The sequence below is a fragment of the Neovison vison genome, chromosome 12 (genome assembly GCF_020171115.1).
Source record: "Neovison vison isolate M4711 chromosome 12, ASM_NN_V1, whole genome shotgun sequence".
Classification (NCBI taxonomy): Eukaryota; Metazoa; Chordata; class Mammalia; order Carnivora; family Mustelidae; genus Neogale; species Neogale vison.
In genome coordinates, this window is record NC_058102.1 from 130,512,248 (window position 1) to 130,536,246 (window position 23,999).

The 23,999-nt window shown below is 43.4% G+C and overlaps 1 protein-coding gene across 1 annotated transcript; it reads left to right on the forward strand.

Moving 5' to 3' along the window:
• Positions 1-3,116: 3,116 nt before the first annotated feature.
• Positions 3,117-6,116, forward strand: OTUD1 (OTU deubiquitinase 1). Its single transcript, XM_044228113.1, has one exon. The coding sequence runs from the start codon at positions 3,456-3,458 to the stop codon at positions 4,902-4,904; it is 1,449 nt and encodes a 482-aa protein (XP_044084048.1). The 5' UTR covers positions 3,117-3,455; the 3' UTR covers positions 4,905-6,116.
• Positions 6,117-23,999: the final 17,883 nt, after the last annotated feature.

The window sequence follows — 23,999 nt, forward strand, 5'->3', positions numbered from 1 at the left end:
ACAGACAAAGATCACAAGTAGGCAGAGAGAGAGAGAGAGAGAGAGGAGGAAGCAGGCTCTCCACTGAGCGGAGAGCCCGATGCGGGGCTTGATCCCAGGACACTGAGATCATGACCTGAGCTGAAGGCAGAGGCTTTAACCCACCGAGCCACCCAGGCACCCCGGACTTCCTAGTTTCATCTAAGGATTTGATAGTTTTAGCTCTTACATTTCATCCAGTTTGAATTAACTTTTGTATATGCTGTGAGGTAAGGGTCCAGCTTCCTTGATTTGCATGCAGACATCCAGACATTTCAGCACCATTAGCTGAAAAGACTATTCTTTCTCCCACTGATTTGTCTCGGCCCCCTGCAAAATCAGTTGACCATAAACATAGATTTTATTTCCGGACTCTATTCCACTGATCTCTATGCCAGTACCACATGGTTTTGATGGCCATTGTTTTATTTATTTATTTATTTTTAAAGATTTTATTTATTTATTTGACACAGAGAGAGAGAGATCACAAGTAGGCAGAGAGGCAGGCAGAGAGAGAAAGGGGGAAGCAGACTCCCCGCTGAGCAGAGAGCCTGACTTGGGGCTTGATCCCAGGACCCTGAGATCATGACCTGAGCCGAAAGCAGAGGCTTTAACTCACTGAGCCATTCAGGCGCCCCATGTCTATAGCTTTAGAGTAAGGTTTTTTTTCTTAAGATTTTACTTACTTACTCATTTATGTATTTACTTATTTATCTATTTACTTATTTATTTTAGAGAGAGCAAGAGCATGCAAGGGGAAGGATGGGGAAAGGATGGGAGAGAGGGAGAGAGAATCTCAGAGTCCTCACTGACCGTGGAGTCCATTATTGCTTGTCTGGTTACTATCCTTTGGTTGGTAGTTGCTAAAATTTCCTGTTTTTCTTGCCTATTTTGTAATTTTGGTTTAGAATCCTATTTTCCTAAACTTCTGCCAATTTTCTTCACAGCACCAAAATATGCTAGGCAGATGATCTTCCAGGATGGAATCATCAGGAATTCTTTTCAGATGGAGTATCAAGGAATTGGATTTGTCCTTCTCTTTCCTACCCTCATGCTTTGCTAGCGCTTGGAAGGAGTTGCCTTCTCTGGACTCTCTAGGGCAAAAAACAACTACCATTTCTAAGACTGGAAATCATTCTGGCTTTGAGCTCCCTTAGGTATCATTTCCCCCAGGGGAAGACTTTCCAGATTGAGATATAGAGTGGACAGGGATCCCACAGTGAATATGCAGTCTTGGACAGCCCACCACACCCTACCCCCAATCCCACAAGATAAAATGGGGGAAAAAAGAGCCTTCATGTATGTTAAAATTTTGTATTTTCATATTTTTGTTTATATCCTTCTGTTCCTAACTTGGTACATTTTTTCTGTGTTTACCACAACCTGTTAAAATGCATCTTGCTTTAGGATTTAAATGGAAGTTTCCTTATCTCCCTCCAGGTTCCTGTTATACTAGCTCTACTAGGCACATAATGGGTACTTAGTAAATATTATTTGAGATTTATTTCATTAATTGTCCTGTCTTCTGTTTTAGAACAACCAGCTACTGAAAGGCTAAACGCAGACCTCGGTGTAGTGTTTAAGACACAGAATAACAGATCTTCCCTCAAAAGCAATAATGAAATCGAAGTAATCTCCCTTTTCTAGATAGCCAGGGGGACTACTAGATCCCAGCTGGGTAGTCACCAGAAGTTTGTATTTCCTCCTTAATGATTTAAGGAACAGGTTGGAATGACCTAAGCAAAAGGCTAAATGCTGGGATCCTGCCTGTCACGGATGCCCCACCTCTGCCATGGCAAATTAAAAGCCATGGCCAGGTGGCCAGCGTCAGGAGACTGGGATCCCAATTCTGGTTTCTGCAGACTGAAAGCCCTTGGGAACTCATTCTCCGTTAATTACTTCATTCAGTAAAATATTAGCTTTAACTCTATGCCAGGTACAGTGCTAGGGGATGTCACCCAAACAGCAAACAGGACAAAGTATTTTCATTTCAAGGACTTTACACGTCAACGGAAGGTTGTGTGTGTGTGTGTGTGTGTGTGTGTGTGTGTGTGTTGGGGGGGGCGCTTCCACACCGTAGCTTACAGCTATTTCCCCATTTCTTAAAACGGTGGGATAGCTGCCAGGTTCAATTTGAACGTTTAGGGTCTGGCAAGTGGTTAAAACTCAGAATACAGCAAAAGCTGCCCGCTTCTATAATATCAGTACATGGTTCATCCTATGAATACTTTTTCCTTTACAGAGAGGGTACAACTAACACAAACACAGTGGGGCTTAACTCTTTTCAGTATTCTACTGGGTCTCGATGAGCAGCACCTGACTCTGACCTATGGTTAGCGGCTACAACAATCTTCCAAAGGCCTGATGTGGTTAAGCATTTGGTGTTTCGAAAGGCTGTTTGCAAGGCTTCCTTCGCCCAAGTCATGCGTTCGCTAGTCGACACGGGACAGGGGTGCGGAAAAGTTGCTTTCGGTTGAGTAGGGTAGCAAGGTCTTGGGGAGGACGCGAGGCGTCACGCTATTTTAACATTTTAGTCCAAAGAACTGAAATCAAAAGTCGGCGGTGGGGCCATGGCCCTGCAGAGGGCATGCAGGTTTTAAGGCAGCGCTCCGTCCTCCATAGAGAACCCGGAAGCTTCCTCCGGAATGCACGCTGTCACAGCGGCGCAGCTACCCCGGGCAGTGCCCATCCCGCCCCCAGCGCAGCAGCAGCGCAGAATGGCGCAGCGCCGTAACCCGCGGCTCGGAGCGGAAAGCGCGGGACGGCCGCCGCCTCCCCACGCGCAGCTTCTAGAACCGCCTTAAGCGGCTGGCTGCCGCGCCGCAGCGATCTCCCGCCCGGGCCCCAACAGCGCGCCCGTTTCGCTCCCAGCGCCGCGGGCCACGCCCGTGACGGCCGCCGAACGGGCCGGGGGGCGGGGCGTGGGCCGGGGGGGCGGGGCGAGCCCGCGCTGTTGAATGGGGCGCCGCGACGAGCCGCACATTCCATCGGGCCCACGTGACGCGGCAGCGCTGCCTGAGGTAAACAACCGCGGCCCCGCCTCCTGGCCCCTCCGCGCGCCCTGCACTGCTTCTCGCCGGCGGGACGCGCTCCAGCGGGGCGGGCGGCTTTCTCCGAGAGTCCCCAGCGGCCGCCGCGGTCGGAGCAGCGGCAGCGGGCGCGGCGCCCCGGGTCTGCGGACCGAGCGCGCCGGCAGGGGTCGAGCGCGCGTCCCCTCCCCGCCCCCACCGCGCGTTGTGGCGCAGCAGGAATTTGGCGGGGACCCGGGCGCTATTTGCGGCTCCTGACGCGCCGGCGGCCGGTGGCCCTTCGGTCATTTCTATTCTAGGGGCACTGGGTCATCGCGCCCGGCCTGCCCCCTCCGCCGGGCCCGGAGGGTGTGTCCCCCTCACCCGGGCTCGCCGCGCCTATAAGGGGCCGGAGCGGCGGGCAGGGACATGCAGCTCTACAGCAGCGTCTGCACCCACTACCCAGCCGGGGGACCGGGTCCCACGGCCGCAGCCTCCGCTCCCCCAGCCGCCGCCGCCGCAGCCGCCGCCCCCTTCAAGGTCTCTCTGCAGCCCCCGGGACCCACCAGCGGCGAGCCAGAGCCCGAGACCGGTGAGTGCCAGCCTGCCGCGGCCGCCGAGCCCCGAGAAGCCGCCGCCGCCCCCGCCGCCAAGATGCCCGCCTTCTCCTCCTGCTTCGAGATGGTGTCCGGGGCCGCCGCCCCCGCCTCGGCCGCTGCCGGCCCTCCCGGCGGGTCCTGCAAGCCGCCGCTGCCGCCGCACTACACGTCCACGGCGCAGATCACCGTGCGGGCCCTGGGCGCCGACCGGCTCCTGCTGCACGGGCCCGAGCCCGGCGCCGCGGCCCCCGCCGCTCAGCGCGGCCGCTGCCTCCTGCTGGCCCCGGCGCCGGGCGCCCCGGTCCCGCCGCGCCGGGGCTCCTCCGCCTGGCTCCTGGAGGAGCTGCTGAGGCCCGACTGCCCCGAGCCCGCGGGTCCGGACGCGGCCCGGGAGGGTCCGGACAGAAACTTCCGACTGAGCGAGCACCGCCAGGCCCTGGCCGCCGCCAAGCACCGAGGCCCCGCGCCGCCCCCGGGGAGCCCGGAGCCCAGCCTCGGGCCGTGGGGCGAGGAGCACCCGGCGGAGAGGAGCCTCCGGGGCTGGGAGAAGGTGGGCGACCGCAGCGACCCTCCCGCCGCGGACGAAGCACGGCGGCCGGACCCGGAGGCGGAGGCGCCCCCGGCGCGGAGCGGCGAGGCGGTCCCGAGCGCCGCGGCCGAGGCAGTGATCGTCTCCAGGTCGGATCCCAGAGACGAGAAACTGGCCCTGTACCTGGCGGAGGTGGAGAGGCAGGACAAGTACCTGCGACAGAGGAATAAGTACCGATTTCACATCATTCCCGACGGCAACTGCCTCTACCGCGCGGTCAGCAAGACGGTGTACGGAGACCAGAGCCTGCACCGGGAGCTGAGGGAGCAGACGGTGCATTACATTGCCGATCATCTCGACCACTTTAGCCCCCTGATTGAGGGCGACGTGGGGGAGTTCATCATCAATGCTGCTCAAGACGGGGCGTGGGCCGGGTACCCGGAATTGCTGGCCATGGGGCAGATGCTGAATGTGAATATACATTTAACTACAGGAGGGAGGTTGGAGAGCCCTACGGTGTCTACCATGATTCACTATTTGGGCCCAGAGGATTCCCTAAGGCCTAGTATTTGGCTCAGTTGGCTCAGTAATGGACATTATGATGCGGTGTTTGATCACTCCTACCCCAACCCAGAGTATGACAATTGGTGCAAACAGACTCAAGTGCAAAGAAAACGCGATGAAGAACTTGCCAAATCCATGGCCATATCCCTCTCCAAAATGTATATTGAACAAAATGCATGCTCTTGAAGTGTCTGAAAACGTACACCCTGGGAGAATTGCATACATAACGTGTTGGGAGAATTATGAACTCTAATCAGGGTAATAGCACTTTGAAACTTCTAGTAGATTTACCATAGGTGTAATGCCTTAATCATTTTTTTGAATGTTTTCTCCTCAGAGCTGAAGGTTGCTGGGCACCTAAATGATGTTTCATGATGGCTTTGGGTGATCCTACTGCTATTTATAATTTGCTGTATAAAGTTGGCACTACTTAATTTGCAAGCTAGTTTCTCACGGTGTAAATTTGTTCATTCCTGGTAATCTGTTTTCTATAAAAATGTATTTTTGCACAACATTTTTAAAAATTGGTGTAACTTCATCTATGACGTGTTCCATTTTGACAAACAGCTTTCCAGCATAAATCCAGAGAAGTGCTTTATAAGTTTATTCCTTTGGACAGACTTTGTGATTAAGTAGTTATTTTATGTTCAATTTGGATTTTATGATCCTTAGATAATTATTTCAAATGGATATTGATGCATTTGTGTTATCAGATGATTGGCCCATTCCATTTTAATGAAAAACAGGTTTGTTTTGGAAATCATTATTTTTCTAGAAATGGTGAACCTTTTAAAGAGAAATATTTAAGGGAAGGTTGTGGGAAGAATTTTCTTTAAGGGATAGTACCAGGTCTTACTTGAATGAGTCTGATATTTGTAGATGGCAGTGTGATGACTATTCTGTACTTTGGTTGGCATTTAGAGTAGATTGTCTGGTGCTCTGAATTGTTTTTATTTATATTTGTCATTTTGTTATAAAAGGATTTTAACTTTGTGACAAGATAAGCCTCCTGCTTCTTGTATTCAACTAAGATTTAAAAAAAAAACTAGCATAAATGCCTCAAATCAACCTTGGCAGTTGTTCTATAGCAGGAGAATACTGTCTTAATATTTTATTCCTTTTAAATTCTTTCAAAAGGCAAAATAGGATTGCCCTGTATTATGTACAAATAAAAATGTCTGTAAACAAATCTTGTATGGTTTGCTGGGTCAAACAATGTTCTCAATATAAAATCTATCTCATTTCCACTTTAACTACTAGTCATATTTATTAAGTACTGCAGTTTGTACTTTTTTATTTTGTAACATTTTGTGATTTTTTTGTACAATACTGTATTTGTACAATAGAGCGATTCTCAGCTGATGGAATGAATGAATAAAATGCGTAATTTTACTTTTACAATGTCTCTTTGGCCAAGGTGGTTTTTCAATTAAGAAGTGACACTTGTAGGAGCATCTCTTACATGTATACATCTTTATTTCATGTGTAAAGATGTCATGGAATTCTGACGGGGATTTCTTAAGTTCTCACATGAACAGGGTAGGATAATCATTAGTAATTTCAAAGGATAAGTCTTAGTTAACTATACTTCAAAGAAGGAGTAACTCAGGACATTGCTCTCGTTATTTCCAATGCTAATTCCTGTTTAAAACTAGAGTACCGTGGCTAATAAACAGAGAGATGCAAGTATTGTGTTAACGAGCACAGCGTTTAAGTATCATAGTTTTGTGTTTCACTTACTCTCAGCAGATTTAAATGTTTCAGAGGGTGACCAAAACAGTGTTGTTGTGATTTTTATCCAGTCTGGCATCTTGAGACCATGTGAATCTCTTAATTTTGAGATGTGTTAATGGATTTAGTGGGTAAGTACACCTGTAGACATAATCTGAGTATCTTGTTTATTGTAGAATAAAAACAGCTAGTTCGGATGTTTTACTTTACAGTTGATAGTTCATATGTTTATATTTCATGGTTATAGACACATTTGAACTTGAGTTCATCCTTTAACCACATTTTTGGAAGAATGCCATTAGTTATCAGGACAATTTCCTTTAAATGTTAATTAGTGAATTTCTTTTAGATGTTAGCTAATCATGCATCTCATTTTTGGGGTAAGAAGAGGTTTACTTCATGGGTTCAGTGATTAACTTGGGAAAGAAATTATTTTATTTGAATTACCTGTCTAAATATGCTGCTTTCCTTCTTTATTTAGACATGTATAAAATTTGGGCATGCTTAAAACTTAACACAAATGGATAGACCAATTAGATAGAATTTCCCAACAAGCCATCTAGAAGCTCATTGCTGTTTTGAAGAAACAAATTCTGGGTTCTGTTTTATTTTTGAATTAGAATCCCAAGTCCTTGATTTAGATTCTCAAGGGTGGGATGTTTAAAAAAATGTAATGAATCCTAAGGTGGTACTGCATGGCAGCATGTTTTTTTAGTTGTCTTGCCTAAGAGGTTTTTATGTCTAAATGTCCTCTTTCTATGGCTTGGTTTTTTGAAGAGAAAGACAGTATTGGCCACTCCCTTAGGCTCAGTATGTATTCTCCACTACAGCACCAGCTTTATGTATGAGCAGCAGTCCTGGGTCACTGAAGATGAGCAGGTGAAGAGCGGGAAATGTGGTTGACTCTTAACTTCTTTTAGCAAACAGATGTTACTAAACAGTTTCTTCCTTCAGATACTCCTAATGGCAGCCAAGAGGCTCAAAACTGTATGAAGCAAACACCTGATGGCTGTGAGCTCAAGTTTCTTTAGTGTATTCCCTTCCCCAGAAAGTATGAGGGAGGAGGATAAAAATCTCTAAGTCAATCCAACTGTGGTTTCAGGGAAATTAGTGTGAAAATCATACTATTAACTTGAAAATTTTACTAAGGTGGTCCATGGATAAAAACTGATACAAACCACTATTAGCGTGATTTTTTTTTTAATTATTATTTATTTATTTATTTTCAGAAAAACAGTATTCATTATTGTTTTTTAAGATTTTATTTATTTATTTGACAGAGATCACAAGCAGACAGAGAGGCAGGCAGAGAGAGAGGGGAGGAAGCAGGCTCCCCACTGAGCAGAGAGCCCGATATGGGGCTCGATCCCAGGACCCTGGGATCATGACCTGAGCTGAAGGCAGCGGCTTAACCCACTGAGCCACCCAGGTGCTCCTAGTGTGATTTTTTTTTTTTTTAAAAACAACTGTTTCATTTTTTAAAATTAAATGGCATAATACTTACACATTTTGGCAAAAACCTAGTTTGCTGACCCTTTAGTTCACTTTCCACTCGTATTTCTCTAAGATAAGAAAATGTACTCATTTTCATGTTTAATTCGACTAAGCAGTAAACCTACTGATGAGGCCCAGAAGGACATGTACATATGATTCTTTTTTTTTTACATGTGATTCTTTAATTACATTTTTTTGAACTTGTAGTCCATGTGTTTTATATGCTAAAATTTTCATTAGGTGGAAAGGCTTTCTTCAGATACCATATTCTGTAGAGGAGGGGAGATGCCTTAAGATTCCTTGAACATCAGAATTGGTTAGCCTCAGCTTGGGTAAATAGTCCTTATGCTGCTGTGTTTTCTTCGTACTTCTGTATTTTTTAAAAAATGGATCTTGAGCTAACCACACTGCTTCATTAAAACTTATTTTGTTTTCCCTCTTCTTCTAAAAGGTGAAAAAGTTGAGCTCTTAGAATGTTACCATGGTATTCAGTGTGCTCATATGGAGGAAAAGCGTTACAGAATAAAAATAGATTAAAACCTTTGGACATTTGATAATTTAATATGCAGGTAAACATACTGGTAAATTCAAGTGTATATTTCAAATGTGTAATGTGTTCACACTTAACACTTGTTTGTCACATGAAATCTTTAGTCCAGACCTTATTACTATTTTGACATTCTGGGAGTGTATATAACCATCTCAAAGAGGCACCAAAAAACTGGATGGCATTTAATTCAGTTTCATTCCCTAAATATACTAAGTACAGTACACATGAACTATATATTATGTTCCCTGTTGGATCCCCTAGTTCCAACCCAATAACTAGCAGAATAAACACTCAGTACATACTTGTTGAATGAACAACGAATGACTTGAAGGAAATAGTGAGCTTTGGGAAATACTTATTTGGTGGATGTGAAATCAAATAAAAATGACTGGAGTTGACAATTACTGGGAATTACCACTGACAAAGTAATTTCAAGCATTTTAAAGAGAAGTAGTGTTACGGAGAGGCAGTCAAGTCTGTAATGAAAAAAACAGATTTGAAACCCAAAAGTTGAATTTGATTCTTTGTGTCGTCTTCCAAACATCTTGAGAACTAAACCAAGAAACATTATTTAAAAATCGAACTTCCATTAACCTGAAGTGACAGTAAAAGTGTTGCTTCGCCAGAAGGGACTTGCTCTGGCTTTAGGGGTTCCACCTACCTCAAGTCCAGTCTGCAGAAATTCCTGGTTCTGCTGTTCCCTTTCTCCAGCCCGGTTGGGAAGGAAATGCTGGACTGATTTCAAGCAAGCTTAGGACTGCTGTGTTCAACAGCACGGACAGCAGGCTTACGCCATTGGTCAGTGGGGCGTGGACAAGGCCCGCAAATCAGATCCAAACAGATCTATTGGGGGAAAAGAGGCAGTGTTATTACCTCATGCTGTAAATTAGGTCAGCGACAGTTATTCTACGAGGGGAGGTCAGAGAGAGAGTTCACTGTCATCACATAAAACCCTAGCTAGCCTGGTTTTCATAAGTGAGTCCATTTATGTGTAAAAGATAAAACAAAACTGCTTTTGATAAAATTCTTTTAAGAAGCAATCTATGGTGCACTGATTTGCCTTTGTAAAATAACTGAATATAGTTTAATCTCCCTTTAATGACTGAAGGCTTTCGCGATGGCCTGGCTGGATGGCCCAAGGCTGGATGCCTTGGCAGATTACTTTGTAGTTTAAAGGACCTCAGAGCACTAGGACTGTTCTCTTTGTGTTTTATTCTTTTCCTGTCTCCTCCCTACAGCCCATCATGATTTCCTAGGTTGTCTTAAACACACTAACAAGCGTGCTTATCAGAATTGACTCCAAGATCATAGGAGATGGGTTTCTAATTTGAGACTAGGATGCTCTGCTATGAGGAACGTGTATAAGCTTTCGTTTTTGGTCAACGAGACAGCCTTTTTTTTTTTTGCTTTCATCTTTGTCTTTTGTGCATTCTGGAAATGTTGAGTTTGTCCAATTAAGGGACTTCTGAATGTATGCAGTGCTGCATTAAAAACAAAACAACGAGAGGTTTTCTATCAGTCCTCAAAACTGTTCCTGACTTGCCATTGTCTGGCTAATACTTTGTGCTTCCTCTGGGCCATACATAATCCTTTTTAGTAGGTACCTGCCAGTGCCTGCCCTTTTTTGCTTCTCCTATTTAGTTTTCTGGTTCACCAAGATGGGCTAATTATGAGATCATCGAAGCATCAGTTCTTCATCGAAGACTCCAAATTCCAGTACACACAGACAGGTCTAGTACAAACGTGACTACTGTCTTCTGAACTCCTCCTGTCTACTCCCATAATGAACGTGCGTTATGTCTCCGCTGGGTAAATGTAGACTCCGTGCTTGTATTTCGTAGCTTATCAAGGAACAAAAGGGTGGTGTGCAAAGTAGGTAATTGTAAAGGAAATTTATACCAGTGGGTCGTGTAACACCTGTGCAGCCAATTTGTAAAATAAACTCAAATAAAGCCTTCAGTTCTAAGGACCAACAGGAGACATTCTCACCTTTTGTTTCTTACAGTGAAATTTGACCTGTCGTGGTGATGTAATAGGAATGAAGAAGTGGGAGAACATCGTGAGGAAGTTCTTAGCTGTCACTTCACTGTCTTTGTCATCTTGCTGAACAGTGCCAGACCTAGGGGGAGTTAACAGATCTTTTTACTTAAAATCTAAACAACGCTCCTATCTCAATAAACAGTAGATACCTGAAACGGAAACCTCAATCACTGCATAGTCTACAGAATTCCAGGACGGAATTAGAAGAGAGATTGAAGATGTGTGTTGAACTTTTCAATATACAGTCATTTCCTCTGACAGATTTTTCATTACCTCTCCACAGCATTGATAGTGGCTGTTGGCGGAAGCCAGTGCTGCTCAGAAGTGTGGCAATTTGCAGAGAGATGGCTGGACGGGTTTAGAAAGCAACAGGAACCTACAGGAATAGACAGTGTGATTTTAATAGTGAAGCTATGCTTCTAACAGAAGTTGATTTCTCTTTTCACTTGACTGTTCCCAAGGGAGCAGGCCAGCCTGGTGGGGCAGCTGTGCTCGGAAGAAGACACATCCCCCAGGACCCTGTCACTGTGAGAGAGTTCGAAGCCAGGCCACCACCCTGCCCATCCCATGCCTTCTAGAAAGAGCACGCACACCCTGAGGTGGCACGTTTCGCTTCTGCTCTCGTCCCTTGGCCCAAATCTTGTCAGATGGTCTTATCTAACTGGGGAATATCATCCAGACTGTTCCAGGAAGAAGGGTAAATGGATTTTTGGCAGGAAAATAGCAATCTTCTCCAAATCTTTATTCGTCAGGAATGGGTTAGGGTGAAAATATCTCTAAGAAGAAAATGCTAGTTTGGAAGTATCTGGGAATAAAGGGAATAAAATACGCCTGAACTTGTTTCACATTACGAAGAGACAAAAGTAGGATTAATAGTTGCCACAATTTTGGGTTCCTTATCAGCTGCTCAACAAAGCGTCTGCCACAGGTTAAATATATACATATGCAGAGCCCTCCTCATTTTGAGAAGGCTGTTATTTTTCTATTTCCTTTCCATTCTTAATTGTTCCTTAGTATATAGAAATATCTTGAAAATCTGGCCTTTGACGCAAACCCTGGTTTTCTTCAAAAAGAACAATATGAAACTTTTTCCTCTTAAGTTTTTATAGATCTTGCTTCTTTCGAATATTGCTGGTTTTACCTCTCTCCCTTTCTCTATTTTCTAATTATTTTTTATTTACATTGTCCTCCTTGGTTTTCTTTTAGAAAATTTGTATGGGGTCTACTGCGCTTAAAGTAAGGTAGTCTTTACCAAGTTTTACTAATTTGGTGATTTTACTAATTTACTCAGTCTTTAAAAGAAAATGTCTAAAGCTCACCTCATCCAGTAAAGAAGGGGGGGGAAAGCCCTATACCACCAGGGGATACTTGTGGGCTAGAAGCTCCATATAAGTATCATTTAAAGATGAGGTTTACAAGCAGGGCCCCTGGGTGACTCAGTCGATTAAGTGTCTGACTTCTGCTGAGGAAGTGATATCGAGGTCCTGAGATGGAGCCCCAGGTCCTGTGTCCAGCTCTCTGCTCGGCGGGGAGTCTGCTTCTCCCTCTGCCCTTCCCCCTGCTCGCTCGCTCGCTCTCAATAAATAAAATCAAAATAAATAAAATCAGGTCAAAATCTGTAAAACAAACAAAAGATGAGGCTTACCTTCTGTATAACTCTTGTAACTCTTACCCACTTTCTTAGGGGAATCCATAAGAATCCTAAATGGGTCAGAGCAGCCAACTGTAAGCATAACTTACCCCAAAGATGGTCGCTAAATTTCTTGTCAAGAAGGTGGCCCTCCTGGTTGAGTCAGGGCAGCTGTATTACAAGCATAGCCTCGGCAGGGACTAATCGAAAGTAACTGATGATGTAGGGGAGCCTGGGCGCTCGCTCGGTTAAGTGTTTGACTCTTGATTTCGGCTCAGTTCATGATCTCAGGGTTGTGACACTGAGCCCTGCATGGGTCTCCACGCTGGGCGAGGAGTCTTCTTCAGATTCGCTGTTTCCCCGCCCCTCTGCCCCTCCTCCCTCTCTCTAAAAAAAAAAAAAAAAAAAAAAAAAAAAATTGATGTAAAGAAAGCCATAGTTGATGGAAGTGTCCATATCCAAATTATTTGTCTGGCTGGCTACAGAAATGTATTGTCACAAGAGAAGGATAGTTGTCTGTACGATGCTTAGAGAAAAGAGACCAAAGAACAATACATTAGTTAATGTGGCTGCATTTATCTAGATAAAAGACTGTTTTCGGCAAGCCACACTAATACACCAAATAGGTAAGGAAAATACTTCTTGGAAATATGAGGTAAATATTCATCCAACAAATATCGACTGCCTTGAAAGTAAGTACTGTGCTAAGTAATAGGGGAACTCATAGGCTATACGGTAATAGGTCTGTAAAAACTGGAGGCTATCATAATCATACCTTATGTATATTATTTTGCTCATGAGAGGTCTTTGGAGTCAAGCTAGTGGGCGTTCAATTTGAGGGTGAACACTTACTGTAAGAATGACTTTGGGTGAGTTAGTTAACCTCTTTAACCCTGCATCATTTGTGTAATGGAAACAAGTTACTGTATTTATTTCAGAAGGTTGAGTAAAGATTAAACTAGAAATAATGTATAATGCATATATCTCAAGCATAGAGTTAGCACTCAGTAAATGTTAGCTACCTCTAGAATTATTACCTTTAGAATCACAAGACACGTTCATTATGTGCATCGAACCTGGCTTAAAGTTTTGCTTTCAGGTTGAATTCTGATTTATGTTGATTTACATTGAATTCTATTTTATGCTTATTCTGATTTAAATGATTATTTTAATACTGATTGCTGACCGGTATTATGCTTCATTATTATTTATGAATAGGGTTTTGCTTTTCTTTATTTATACAAGTATTTTCTCTTAATATTATTTCATTGGCATATGTAATATCCACATTCTATTTCAAAACTTGAAGGGTGCTTCCGAAAAGAGTGGTTATTGTATAGCTCCACTGTGACATTTATATCTTCTGTTCATCAATACTTGAGAGTTTCCATTTGCCTAAAACTATCAAAACTGTTTGAAATGGATACATTTTTTTCCCTCGGACTAGGGATTTTAAGTGAAATTTTGACCATGTAGGTACATGTGCTTCAGAACTGCGGGATTCCTTCCTTTGATACAACATTCTGCTTTGTTTATATCCTCTTTAGTATAATGTCTCACCCACCAAATTTGATCTTATATTTGGGAGGCATGATTTTGAATTTCCTATATTCACAAATCTCATTTTACCCTCCCCATCTTTTGAGAAGGAAGAAAAAAAAGGGGGCTAATCTCTGTTCTAAAAACAATGAAGTCAAAAGAGAGAAGTTTTTCCTAGACCATAACAGTGTTAGGACTAAGACCCAGGTCTCTTTAAACCGGAACGTTTTAGGTGACAGCATCTGTGTTTTCCCCATTGCACTGGCAGAAGCCCTGAACTGAGGCTCAGGAGGGAGAAGTCCACAGTTCATGAGAGCAGAAGGAAGGGGCAACCCACATGACGACAGGTATTTGCTCTTTCCATGTTAGACTGTGTTGTCTCTGTGAACTTTTCTTTTTTTTTTTTTTTAAAGTGGAGGGGAGTAGAGGGAGGGAACCATTTTTTAAAGATTTTTGTTTTATTTTATTTATTTGACAGACAGAGATCACAAGAGGCAGAGAGACAGGCAGAGAGAGAGGGGGAAGCAGGTTCCCTGCTGAGCAGAGATTCCCGATGCAGGGCTCCATCCCAGGACCCTGAGATCATGATCTGAGCCAAAAGGCAGAGGCTTAACCCACTGAGCCACCCAGGCACCCCCTCTGTGACCTTTTCTGTGGCTACTTTGCAGACTGGAGGAGGAGAGCTTCAGTTATAATGATTCTCTATGAAAAATTAGCTTTGCTGAATGGTGTAACTCTCAAAAAAAAGAAATATTCATGCTTCACCTGTCACCGTTTCATTGTTAAGGAAGCAGATAATGAAATTCTTCACATGAAGAAAACATAATTTTCAGGGCAATGCAAATGAAGCCATGTGAAGGGTCATTAGTTTTTTATATGTAGTTTATGTATATTATTATATCTTCATTTTATTTGTGTGCGTGTGTGTGCGTACAGAAAATGGCTCAGAGAGGTGTGGTGGGTCTGGAGTGGGGCGTGCAGATTATAGGTTTAGAAATCTCCCAGGTCATTTTAATGCTCAGCTAGGTTTAGGGACCCTTAAATTATAGGCAGATCCTATGAGTCTCACTCCATGACAAGCAAGTGCTCTGTGAAGTTGAGAAAGATCAAGTGAGATAAGAGGAAGAATAAAGAGTCTGATGAAAATGCAAAACATCGTGACAGTTACAAACAGGGTGAATATGGTGGTGCTCACCAAATCTTGAACTACAAAACAAGGTAAATTGATTCGATTTGATTCTTGCATGTGTAAACATGATCATATTTGTCCATAATATGTAAGCAGAGGAAACATGGAATTCAGAGCATTGTGAAACCTGTCGAGGCCAGAGCCCTACTGGCAGACTCTACTAGCTGGCCGGCCATTGGGAGCCACCCTTGGCCACCACTCCTATGTCGCTGGAGATGGTCAACCTGGGAAGGTCAGGTTCATTCTGCTTCTTAAAAGGAAGGGTCTAATATTTGTCAGGATCCTTTGGATTTCAACTGCCAGACACTTGATTCCAACTGGCCTCAGAAAAACAAGCAAAGCAGGGTGTGTGTGTGTGTGTGTGTGTGTGTATGTGTGTGTGTGTGTGTGTGTAGGAGGGTCCTACGGACCTATGTTGCTAGGCAGGATCCTGGTGTAGCTCACAGCTGAAGATGCAGCTGCAGGACGGGCCTTCCGGGCCTAGAATGAGGTCTTCCCCGTACAAGCCTGGCTCTTCTCTGGCTTTCATCTCGCAAACCTCTGCTGTTATTTAAATACTGGTCTCATTCTCCTAGTACCTGAGACACACCAGTGACTGCGGCTGGTGCCCAGCTAGCACCTCCAGTGAAAGGAGTCCATTTCCTCTTGTCCAGATCAGTGGGTCCCAAACTGCCGTGGGCACCAGAATCATATAAATTTTGTGTTAAAGGGCAGATTTCAGAGCCACCTTCAGGGTTTCTGTTTCTGTGCGTCTGGGATGGGGACGGAGTGCTTGAATATCCCGCCGGTTTCCGGGCACTGCTGATGCTGCTGGTCATGCCAGGACCGCAGGGAAGACCTTTTCCTCTCCTCCGGCTTGGCACGTGCTCTTTGCTCTGCATTGCTTCGTCCTCATTGTTTTCACCATCATCATAGTCAATTCAAGGCTTCACCTGCTTTTCTCACCTACTCGTCAGGATAGCCCCATGCAGTAGGTTATTATTGTATTTGTAGTTATTATGTATAAATGAAGAAGAGAAAAGTTGAGTGCCTGGCATACATTTGGCCTTACGTAAGCTCTTCAACATATAGAGGGAATATTAGATTTTTTAAAAATGGCATTTGCAACATATTTTCCACCTTTCCCTCTCAGAATACTTCCTGAAAAATGACCGGGGAGAGGGGCGGAATCATAATCTCACAAGGATGAAGAATCTGGAAAACGAGATGACAATAATAAAATAAATGTGTGGACACTGGAAACAGGGTTGGTAAATAATCCAGCAGATAGGAGAGCCAAAAAACCTGACCAGACTTGAGGGGGAAAAGTCCAGAAGCAGCCCCACTCTGCAGACTCCCAGAGAGCAAAGGCTAGAGGCACTAGTCCCCCTCTGCTGGTGACAGCACAGGTGGGGCTAAAACCAGTGGATGTGGAAACACAGCTCAGCCCCCATCTGAACTCAGATCTGAGTGTCCTGGCCTGCAGGCCAGGCTGACACGTCTCCCCGCCTGCCATACCCAACCACAGGCAGATTTCTTTCTGGGAGAATGGACTAGACCAGAGAAAAGGCCTCCAGAGACTCCCAGTTGGGATCCTCAGGAAAACAGGTGTGCAAGGTGATTTACAGGGAAGTCACCACCTGAAGCCACTCTGCACACACATCCCAAACAGCTTTTCATCCAGAAATACCTGTGCCACTGATCATGAGCCATTTCATATCATCTCTAAAATCAAAGAAACAGTTAAGTAAGAAGGAAAGAGAAAGGCAACCGAATGCAGTGCATAGAAGAAAATCTAAAAGGAGAAAAAAAGTAACTAAATTCCTAATTGATATCTTCCGAGAAATAAGACAAGATCTTGGATCTGGGAGAACAGAGAGCTGCTATTTTTAAAAAGAACTCTTGTAAATTAAAAATAGCATAGCTGAAGTTAAATATTCAGTAGAAGTTCGGAAGATAAAGTGGAGGAAATCTCTCAGAAAGTGGAATAAGGAGACACGGAATGACTAATAAAGACCAAATAAGAAAATGAGAAGACTAATCTGCAAAGCCCAATATTTGACTAATAGGTATTTGAGAGATAGAATTAAGACAATGGTTGAAAAAAAAGAGTACACAAATGAATTCCAAGAACTCCAAGAGGATAGCAGTCTCTCAGCAGTAAGGTACCATGGGATGTCCTCAATGTCATCAGGAATAGCCATATAGACTGTGTCTATAGATGAAGATAGGAATAGTACTCTCCAGAATGGTGCAGTGCGCAACATGTACAACTGTGTGTGGCAGTCCAATGAAGGCAACCCACACCATGTCATTTCAAATAGATATTTCACAAAATATTAGGGATTTTAAAAAAAATAGCCTCGATGCTTTCAGAGAAGACAAAGAAGTCGTATCTAGAACCATAAGAACAAGAATGATATCAGGCTTCTCAACAGAAATATTGTAACCAGGAGACCATGGAAGGATGCTTTGCAAATTCCAAGGGAAAATGATTTCCAAGCTATAATTCTATACCCAGCCATCTCAGTATTCTTAATTGTAAACAGCAGAACCTAGACAGTTAGTTTAAGCAGATAAGAAGTTTATTGACCTTACACTATTTAGTTTGTATATGGACTTTCCTGGTGAGCAAGAGAATGCCAGCCTACACGCCATATTGCCAGAATCCACACCCAACAATTGTTGTGGGGCTGCATCTGAGATCTGTCCACTAGCACACCTTGTCCAGACACCACAGCATCACAGCTGGCAGCAATGGCGAGGAAGGTCTGCCAATGAGCCATCTCACTCCTACGGAGCAGATGTCTCTCTCTCCACAGTTTACAAAACAAAAAAAAAAAAAAAAAAGGAAACAGCCACTCTCTCCTGTTGCTGACTTCTGAGCTGAAATTACACAGGTGTGTGTCATTGGAAGGGTTTAGGTTACACAGCTTCTTCCCTAACCCTACCAGACACAGAGAACATTCTGGATTTTACCTTGGAAAACTGAGACTCAAGATGTGGGACATTTACCAAGGGAAAGGTGACCAAAAGATCTTGGGTAGCACTGATAATAAATAATATTTACTATTCCAGCAAACTATTAAGAACAAGGGTAGAATAAACATATTTTTGGACACTGATATCTCAAAAAATGTACCACCCCCTTGGCCTTTCTCAGAAATCTCCTGGCATGCGTCCTACCTGTGTAAGCGTATAAACCATGGAAAATGAAGACCTGGGATTTAGGAAACAGGCATCCATCTCAGATGAGGCAAAGGGAACCCCCATAATGGTGGTGGAAGGAACTTCCAAGTTGACATCTGGGCAGCTGGTCTACAGAGAAGCTGGAGTTGGGGGGCTCTGGGCTTCGGGGCCTCTGAGAACTGTGTTAAGTATCATAAGGGGGATTGACACTACTGTTGAATAGTTTGGGGGCAGATCAGTGACAGGAACACAGTGAACAAAGCAAATAGAAGACAATTATTACTTTTAGGGAGAACAAAAAAGTTGTACGGGAAAAGGAAATATAACCAAAATATGAAATGTTTATTCTCAGCTGTGAAACGTAATTGCATAATCATAAAATGTACACCCTGGATATTGTTTGGTAAAAATGAAATATATAATTGGGAAGAGAAGGTGGAGGGAAAGTATATATATGACTGTAGGAAAGATAAAATCTTATCTAAAAGTAAAAACCGAGAAGTTTAAAAATATTTTTGTTAAATATAACTACATTATATATTTATATGTGTATAAATTACATTTATATTAAAAATTCACATAATAATGTAATCCATTATTTTTAAATATGAGGCATATGCCAGAATAAAGATTAAAGGACAGAAACCAGCTACTTCTGGGGAAGGGGGAGGTTGCGGCAGGGAACTATTTTCATTTTAAACTGTGTTGAACTAGTTGACTTTCAAAAGTATGAATATATAGAACTTAATAAAAATAATAATTTGCAGATTATTATTATAGAGTAAATTCAATATATTGCAGATTCTTGCAAGCTCTGTGCTCCAGATTTGAGTTGTCAGCACTGTTCTTAATGCTATGTTATGATGATCAAGACCTGAGTTCTTGTACTAGGGTATGATACTGGAAATGGCATAAATGAGAGATCTGTGGGTAACAGGAGAGAAAAGCAATGAATAAAGTTATATTCAGTCTATATTTAAATGAAGCTAGGGGGCACCTGGGTGGCTCAGTGGGTTAAAGACTCTGCCTTTGGCTCAGGTCATGATCCTGGGATCGAGCCCCGCATCAGGCTCTCTGCTCAGCAGGGAGCCTGCTTCCTCCTCTCTCTCCCTGCCTCTTGTGATCTCTGTCTGTCAAATAAATAAATAAAATTTAAAAAAAAAAACTTTAAATGAAGCTAGATCCAGGTCTCATTGACACAGATCAAAACATATGCTCAGGGCATAAGAGTAACTAAAATTTCTAGGAGAAATGGCAGGAGAAAGAAACCACCATGTCCAGCAGGCTGAGAATTCCATGCTGGATCAATTAAGCCCCCATAATGGTTGTCACCAGTGAGTCACTGAGGCATCTTTCTTTTATAAATAAACAAAAATATTAAAAAAAAAAAGGTTCACAGAGGAGGCTGGAATCAGAGCAACATTGAAAGGAGAAAGGATTCAAATGGTAAGAGGGGGAAGAGGGGAGGTATCTCTGGGCCCACACACCGGTGAATGCTGGCTGTTGCAAGGACTGTGGTGCATTCAGATCAGTAGAAAAACAGTTCTATGTTCCCTTAAGGAGTTCCTATGGAGCACTGGGGAAATGGTTGGATAGGTGGGGCAGGGCTACATTACAGAAGGTAATGACAGTCTGGAAAAAGAGGTTAAATTTGATGCATTAAAGATGGTCAACTTTATTTATTTATTTATTTAGATTTTATTTATTTTGACAGACAGAGATCACAAGTAGGCAGAGAGGCAGGCAGGCAGAGAGGAGAAATCAGGCTCCCTGCCGAGCAGAGAGCCTGATGTGGGGCTCGATCCCAGGACCTGGACCGTTTATGACCTGAACAGAAGACAGAGGCTTTAACCCACTGAGCCACCCAGGCACCCCAAAGATGGTCAACTTTAAAACAAGGGAGTGATTTTTCTTTGATGTATCTTGACTTAAAATAGAAGTCTTATTTTTTTCTTATTATAGGATTAAACCTACCGATTATAGAAAATACATGCATCTTAGGTATTTTTTGATAGAGTCCGATGGGACAGTTCTGTTAGAAGTGGAAAAGCTTGAGGTTTGAGATTAGATCTAAGTTAAGGTCATAACATGGCCCCTGGTAGTCTGTGACCTTAGGGAGAGTTCCTTATTCTTCCTGAACTTTGGTTGATTTCTTCATCTTTTAAATTGGACACATGTGGTAGACACCTTTGGATTTACTCAGTTCTCTCCCCCTTTCCCTAGAAACTTTCCTGTGCCCCCATCTGCAGGGATCAGTCCTTGGGAAGCCTTATACCCCCAGTGCTCTGAGTACACATCTGACTAAAGTTGTGTTCATCAGTTTAGTTCTTTTGGAAATTCGGCACATTTGTCGGCCTGGGAGGGTAACATTTGAATTTAGAAGGCCCTGTGTGTAACCTCTTCCAGAGTCCTGGGGAAACAGAAGAGGTAGCTGGTTTGCAGAAAGCAAGGAGAAGAATGAAATCAGGTGCTGAGAGAGCTGGGTGATGGATCAAGAATCCCCAGCTGTTCATTTCCAGCACTGACCTTTTTTGAGGGCTCTGTTGCTGTCTTGTATCCTTGTTGTAAGTTACCCTTTCTCCCTTAAGCTAATTCAAGGCAGTTTTTATTGACTTAAAATGAAGAGTCACATGAGATAAAAATAGCTCTTTGTATAGCTTATGCACTTCTCCATATTGCTTGGCTTTACCTCCAAATTTTGATGTTGGTCCTTGCTGGATGGAGATCCCAGTCACCATCTCTTCTCTTGGTACCACTGGCGGCCTCTGCTGCCCCCATAGTAGAGCTTCAGTATGGCACCCATCACACCCATTATGGGGAGACTGTCATGGTTTCAGTGATATTGGATCGGAGCCCCAGAAACCACAGCTCCTCCAGCCATTTCTGGACTCCACGGAAATACTGAAACATGGATCGCAGGATCTCGCTTCTCCAGCAGCTGCCCAAAGGGCCAGCTAACCCCAATCTCTACTGTGGTCAAGTCCATCAGTTGGCTTTTGCTGTGCACCCCAAAATGTAATGTCTTTAAACAACACCCTTTTTTTTTTTTTCTCACCGTTCTGAGGGTGGCTGGGCTGTTCTGGTCTACGCCGCCTCTTCTGGCTGGATAGTACAGAATGGAGTGATAGGCCTGTTAGCTGGCAGCTGGTGGTCTGCAGGACCTCCCCCACATCTGGCAATTGGTTCAACCTTAGCTGGGACAATTGCATGTAGCTTCCGTGTGTGGTAACAATGAGTCTAGGGTTATGCACCTGGTGGCAGAGGTTCCCAGCAGTGAGAGAGGGCATGCCCCAATGCACATGCGCTTTTCATGTCTCCACTCAGCATCATATTTGCTAATGTCCCACTGGCCAAAGAAAGTCATATGGCCAAAACTAGATTCAAGGGGTGGAGAAAGAGACCTGTCCTCTTGCTAGGACTTGCTGCAAAGTCACATTACAAAGGGATACATACAAGGATGTATACAGAAATGGTAGGAATTATTGTGGCCATTTTTGCAAACTCTACTACTGGGCTTTAATGCCTACTGGGGTGAACTTGGATGATTAGAAGATAGAACAGAAAGATCCACAATCGCTTTGTTTACTTCCTCCCCATTGGTCTGTTCTGAGGTGCACTGGTTCCACATGTGCTCCCTGGGGGTGTCCTGTGTGATGAGGTAACTGTCGTGACAGCTTTCCTTCTTCCCTAGTCCTCAGTCCCCACTCTTGCTGCCCTGGGCTAGTACCCACCAATAAAGCCTGCATACAGTCTTTGCCTTGGGTTTATTTCATATGTATGTATATATTCTGAGCAAAGACACTATTACATCAGATTCTCGAGGGGATTAAAGAGGATATAATGTTTCTGGGTTATACTCCATAAGTTCGTATTACTAACCAAAGTATTTCATAATAATAAAATCTTAATGGACTTTAAAAGGATAGGGATATCTCCCTTTACTGCACTTCCTTTACTGTGCCTTGCAAATATTGTGTTTTTTACAAATTGAAGGTTTGAGCAAGTCTACGGGGCCATTTTTCTGATAGCATTTGCTCGTTTCATGTCTCTTTGTCACATTTTAGTAATTCTTGCAATATTTTGAATTTTTTCATTATTATTATATTTGTTATGGTGATCTGTGTTCAGTAATCTTTGATGCTACCATTGTAACTCTTTTGGGGTTCCACAAACCACATTCTTATAAGACAGTGAACTTTAACTGATAAATGTTTGTGTGTTCTGACTGTTCTGCCGACCAGCCATTCCTCGGTCTCTCTCCCTCTCCTTGGGTCTTCCTATTCCCCGAGACACAACAATATTGAAATTAGGCCAGTTAATAACCCTACAGTGGCCTCTAAGTGTTCACTGAAAAGGAAGAGTCTCATATCTCCACTTTAAATCAAAAGCTAGAAATTATTAAACCTAGTGAGGAAGGCATGTCAGAAGCTGTGATAGGCCAGAAACTAGGTCTCTTGAACAAAACAGTTAGCCAAGTCGTGAACGCAAAGGGAAAGCTCTTGAAGGAAATTAAAAATGCTACTCTAGTGAAGCATATGAATGGTAAGAAAGGGGAAACAGCCTTATTGCTGATATGGAGCAAGTCTGAGTGGCCTGAAGAGAAGATCAAACCAGCCACAATATTCCTTTAAGCCAAAGCCTCATCAGGAGGAGAGTCCTGACCTTCTTCAATTCCATGAAGGCTGAGAGATGTGAGAAAGCTGCAGAAGAGAAGTCTGAAGCTAGCAGAGGTTGGTTCGTGAGGTTTAAGCAAAGGAGCCATCTCCATGACACAAAAATGCAAGGTGAGGCAGCAAATGCTGATGTAGAAGTCACAGCAAATTATCCAGAAGATCTAGCTAAGATCATTAATGGAGGTGGCTATGCTAAATAACAGATTTTTAATATACATGAATCTGCCTTCTATTGGGAGAAGATGACACCTAGGACTTTCATAACTAGAGAGGAGAAGTCAATGCCTTGCTTCATACGTTCAAAGGACAGGCTGACTCTTGTCAGGGATAATGTAATTGACTTTAAGTAGAAACCAAGGCTCACTCACCATTCTGAAAATCCTGGGGCCTTTAAGAATTACACTAAATCTACTCTGCCTGTGTTCTAGAAATGGAACAAAGCCTGGGTGACAACACATCTCTTTAGAACATGGTTTACTGAATAGATTAAGCTCATTTTTGAGAACTGATGTTCAGGAAAGAAAGATTCCTTTCAAAATTGTACTGCTCATCAACAGAGAACCTGGTCATTCCAGAGCTCTGATGGAGAAGTACAGTGAGATTAATGTTGTCTTCATGCTTGCTAATACAACATCCACTTTGCAGCCCTTAGGTCAAGGAGTCATTTTGACTTTCAAGTCACATTATTTCAGAAATATGTTTCATAAGGCCACAGACAGCTGCATAGACACTGATTTCTCTGATGGATCTTGGAAAAATAAGTTGAAAACCTGCTGGAAAGGATTCCTCATGCTACATACCATTAAGAACATTCATGACTCATGGGAAGAGGGCAAAATATCAAACATTTACAGTTTGGAAAAAGTTGATTCCAACCTGCATGGATGACTTTAAAGGGCTTAAGACTTGAGTGGAGAAAGTGACTACAGACAGGGTGGAACAGCAGGAGAATTAGAATTAGAGGTGGAACCTGAAGACCTGAGTGGCTGCAATCTTGTGATCTAGCTTGAGTGGACAAGGAACTGCTTCTTTGAAATGAGCAAAGAAAGTGATTTCTTGAGATGTGATCTGCTCCCAGTGAAGATGCTATGAAGATTGTTGACCTGACAACAAAAAATTTAGAATATTACATAAACTTAGTTGATAAAGAAGCAGCTGGGTTTGAGAGGACCGACTCCAATTTTGAAAGAACTTCTACTCTGGGTCAAATGCTATCGAACAGCTCTGTGTCCTACAGAGAAATCATCTGTGAAAGGAAGAATCTGTT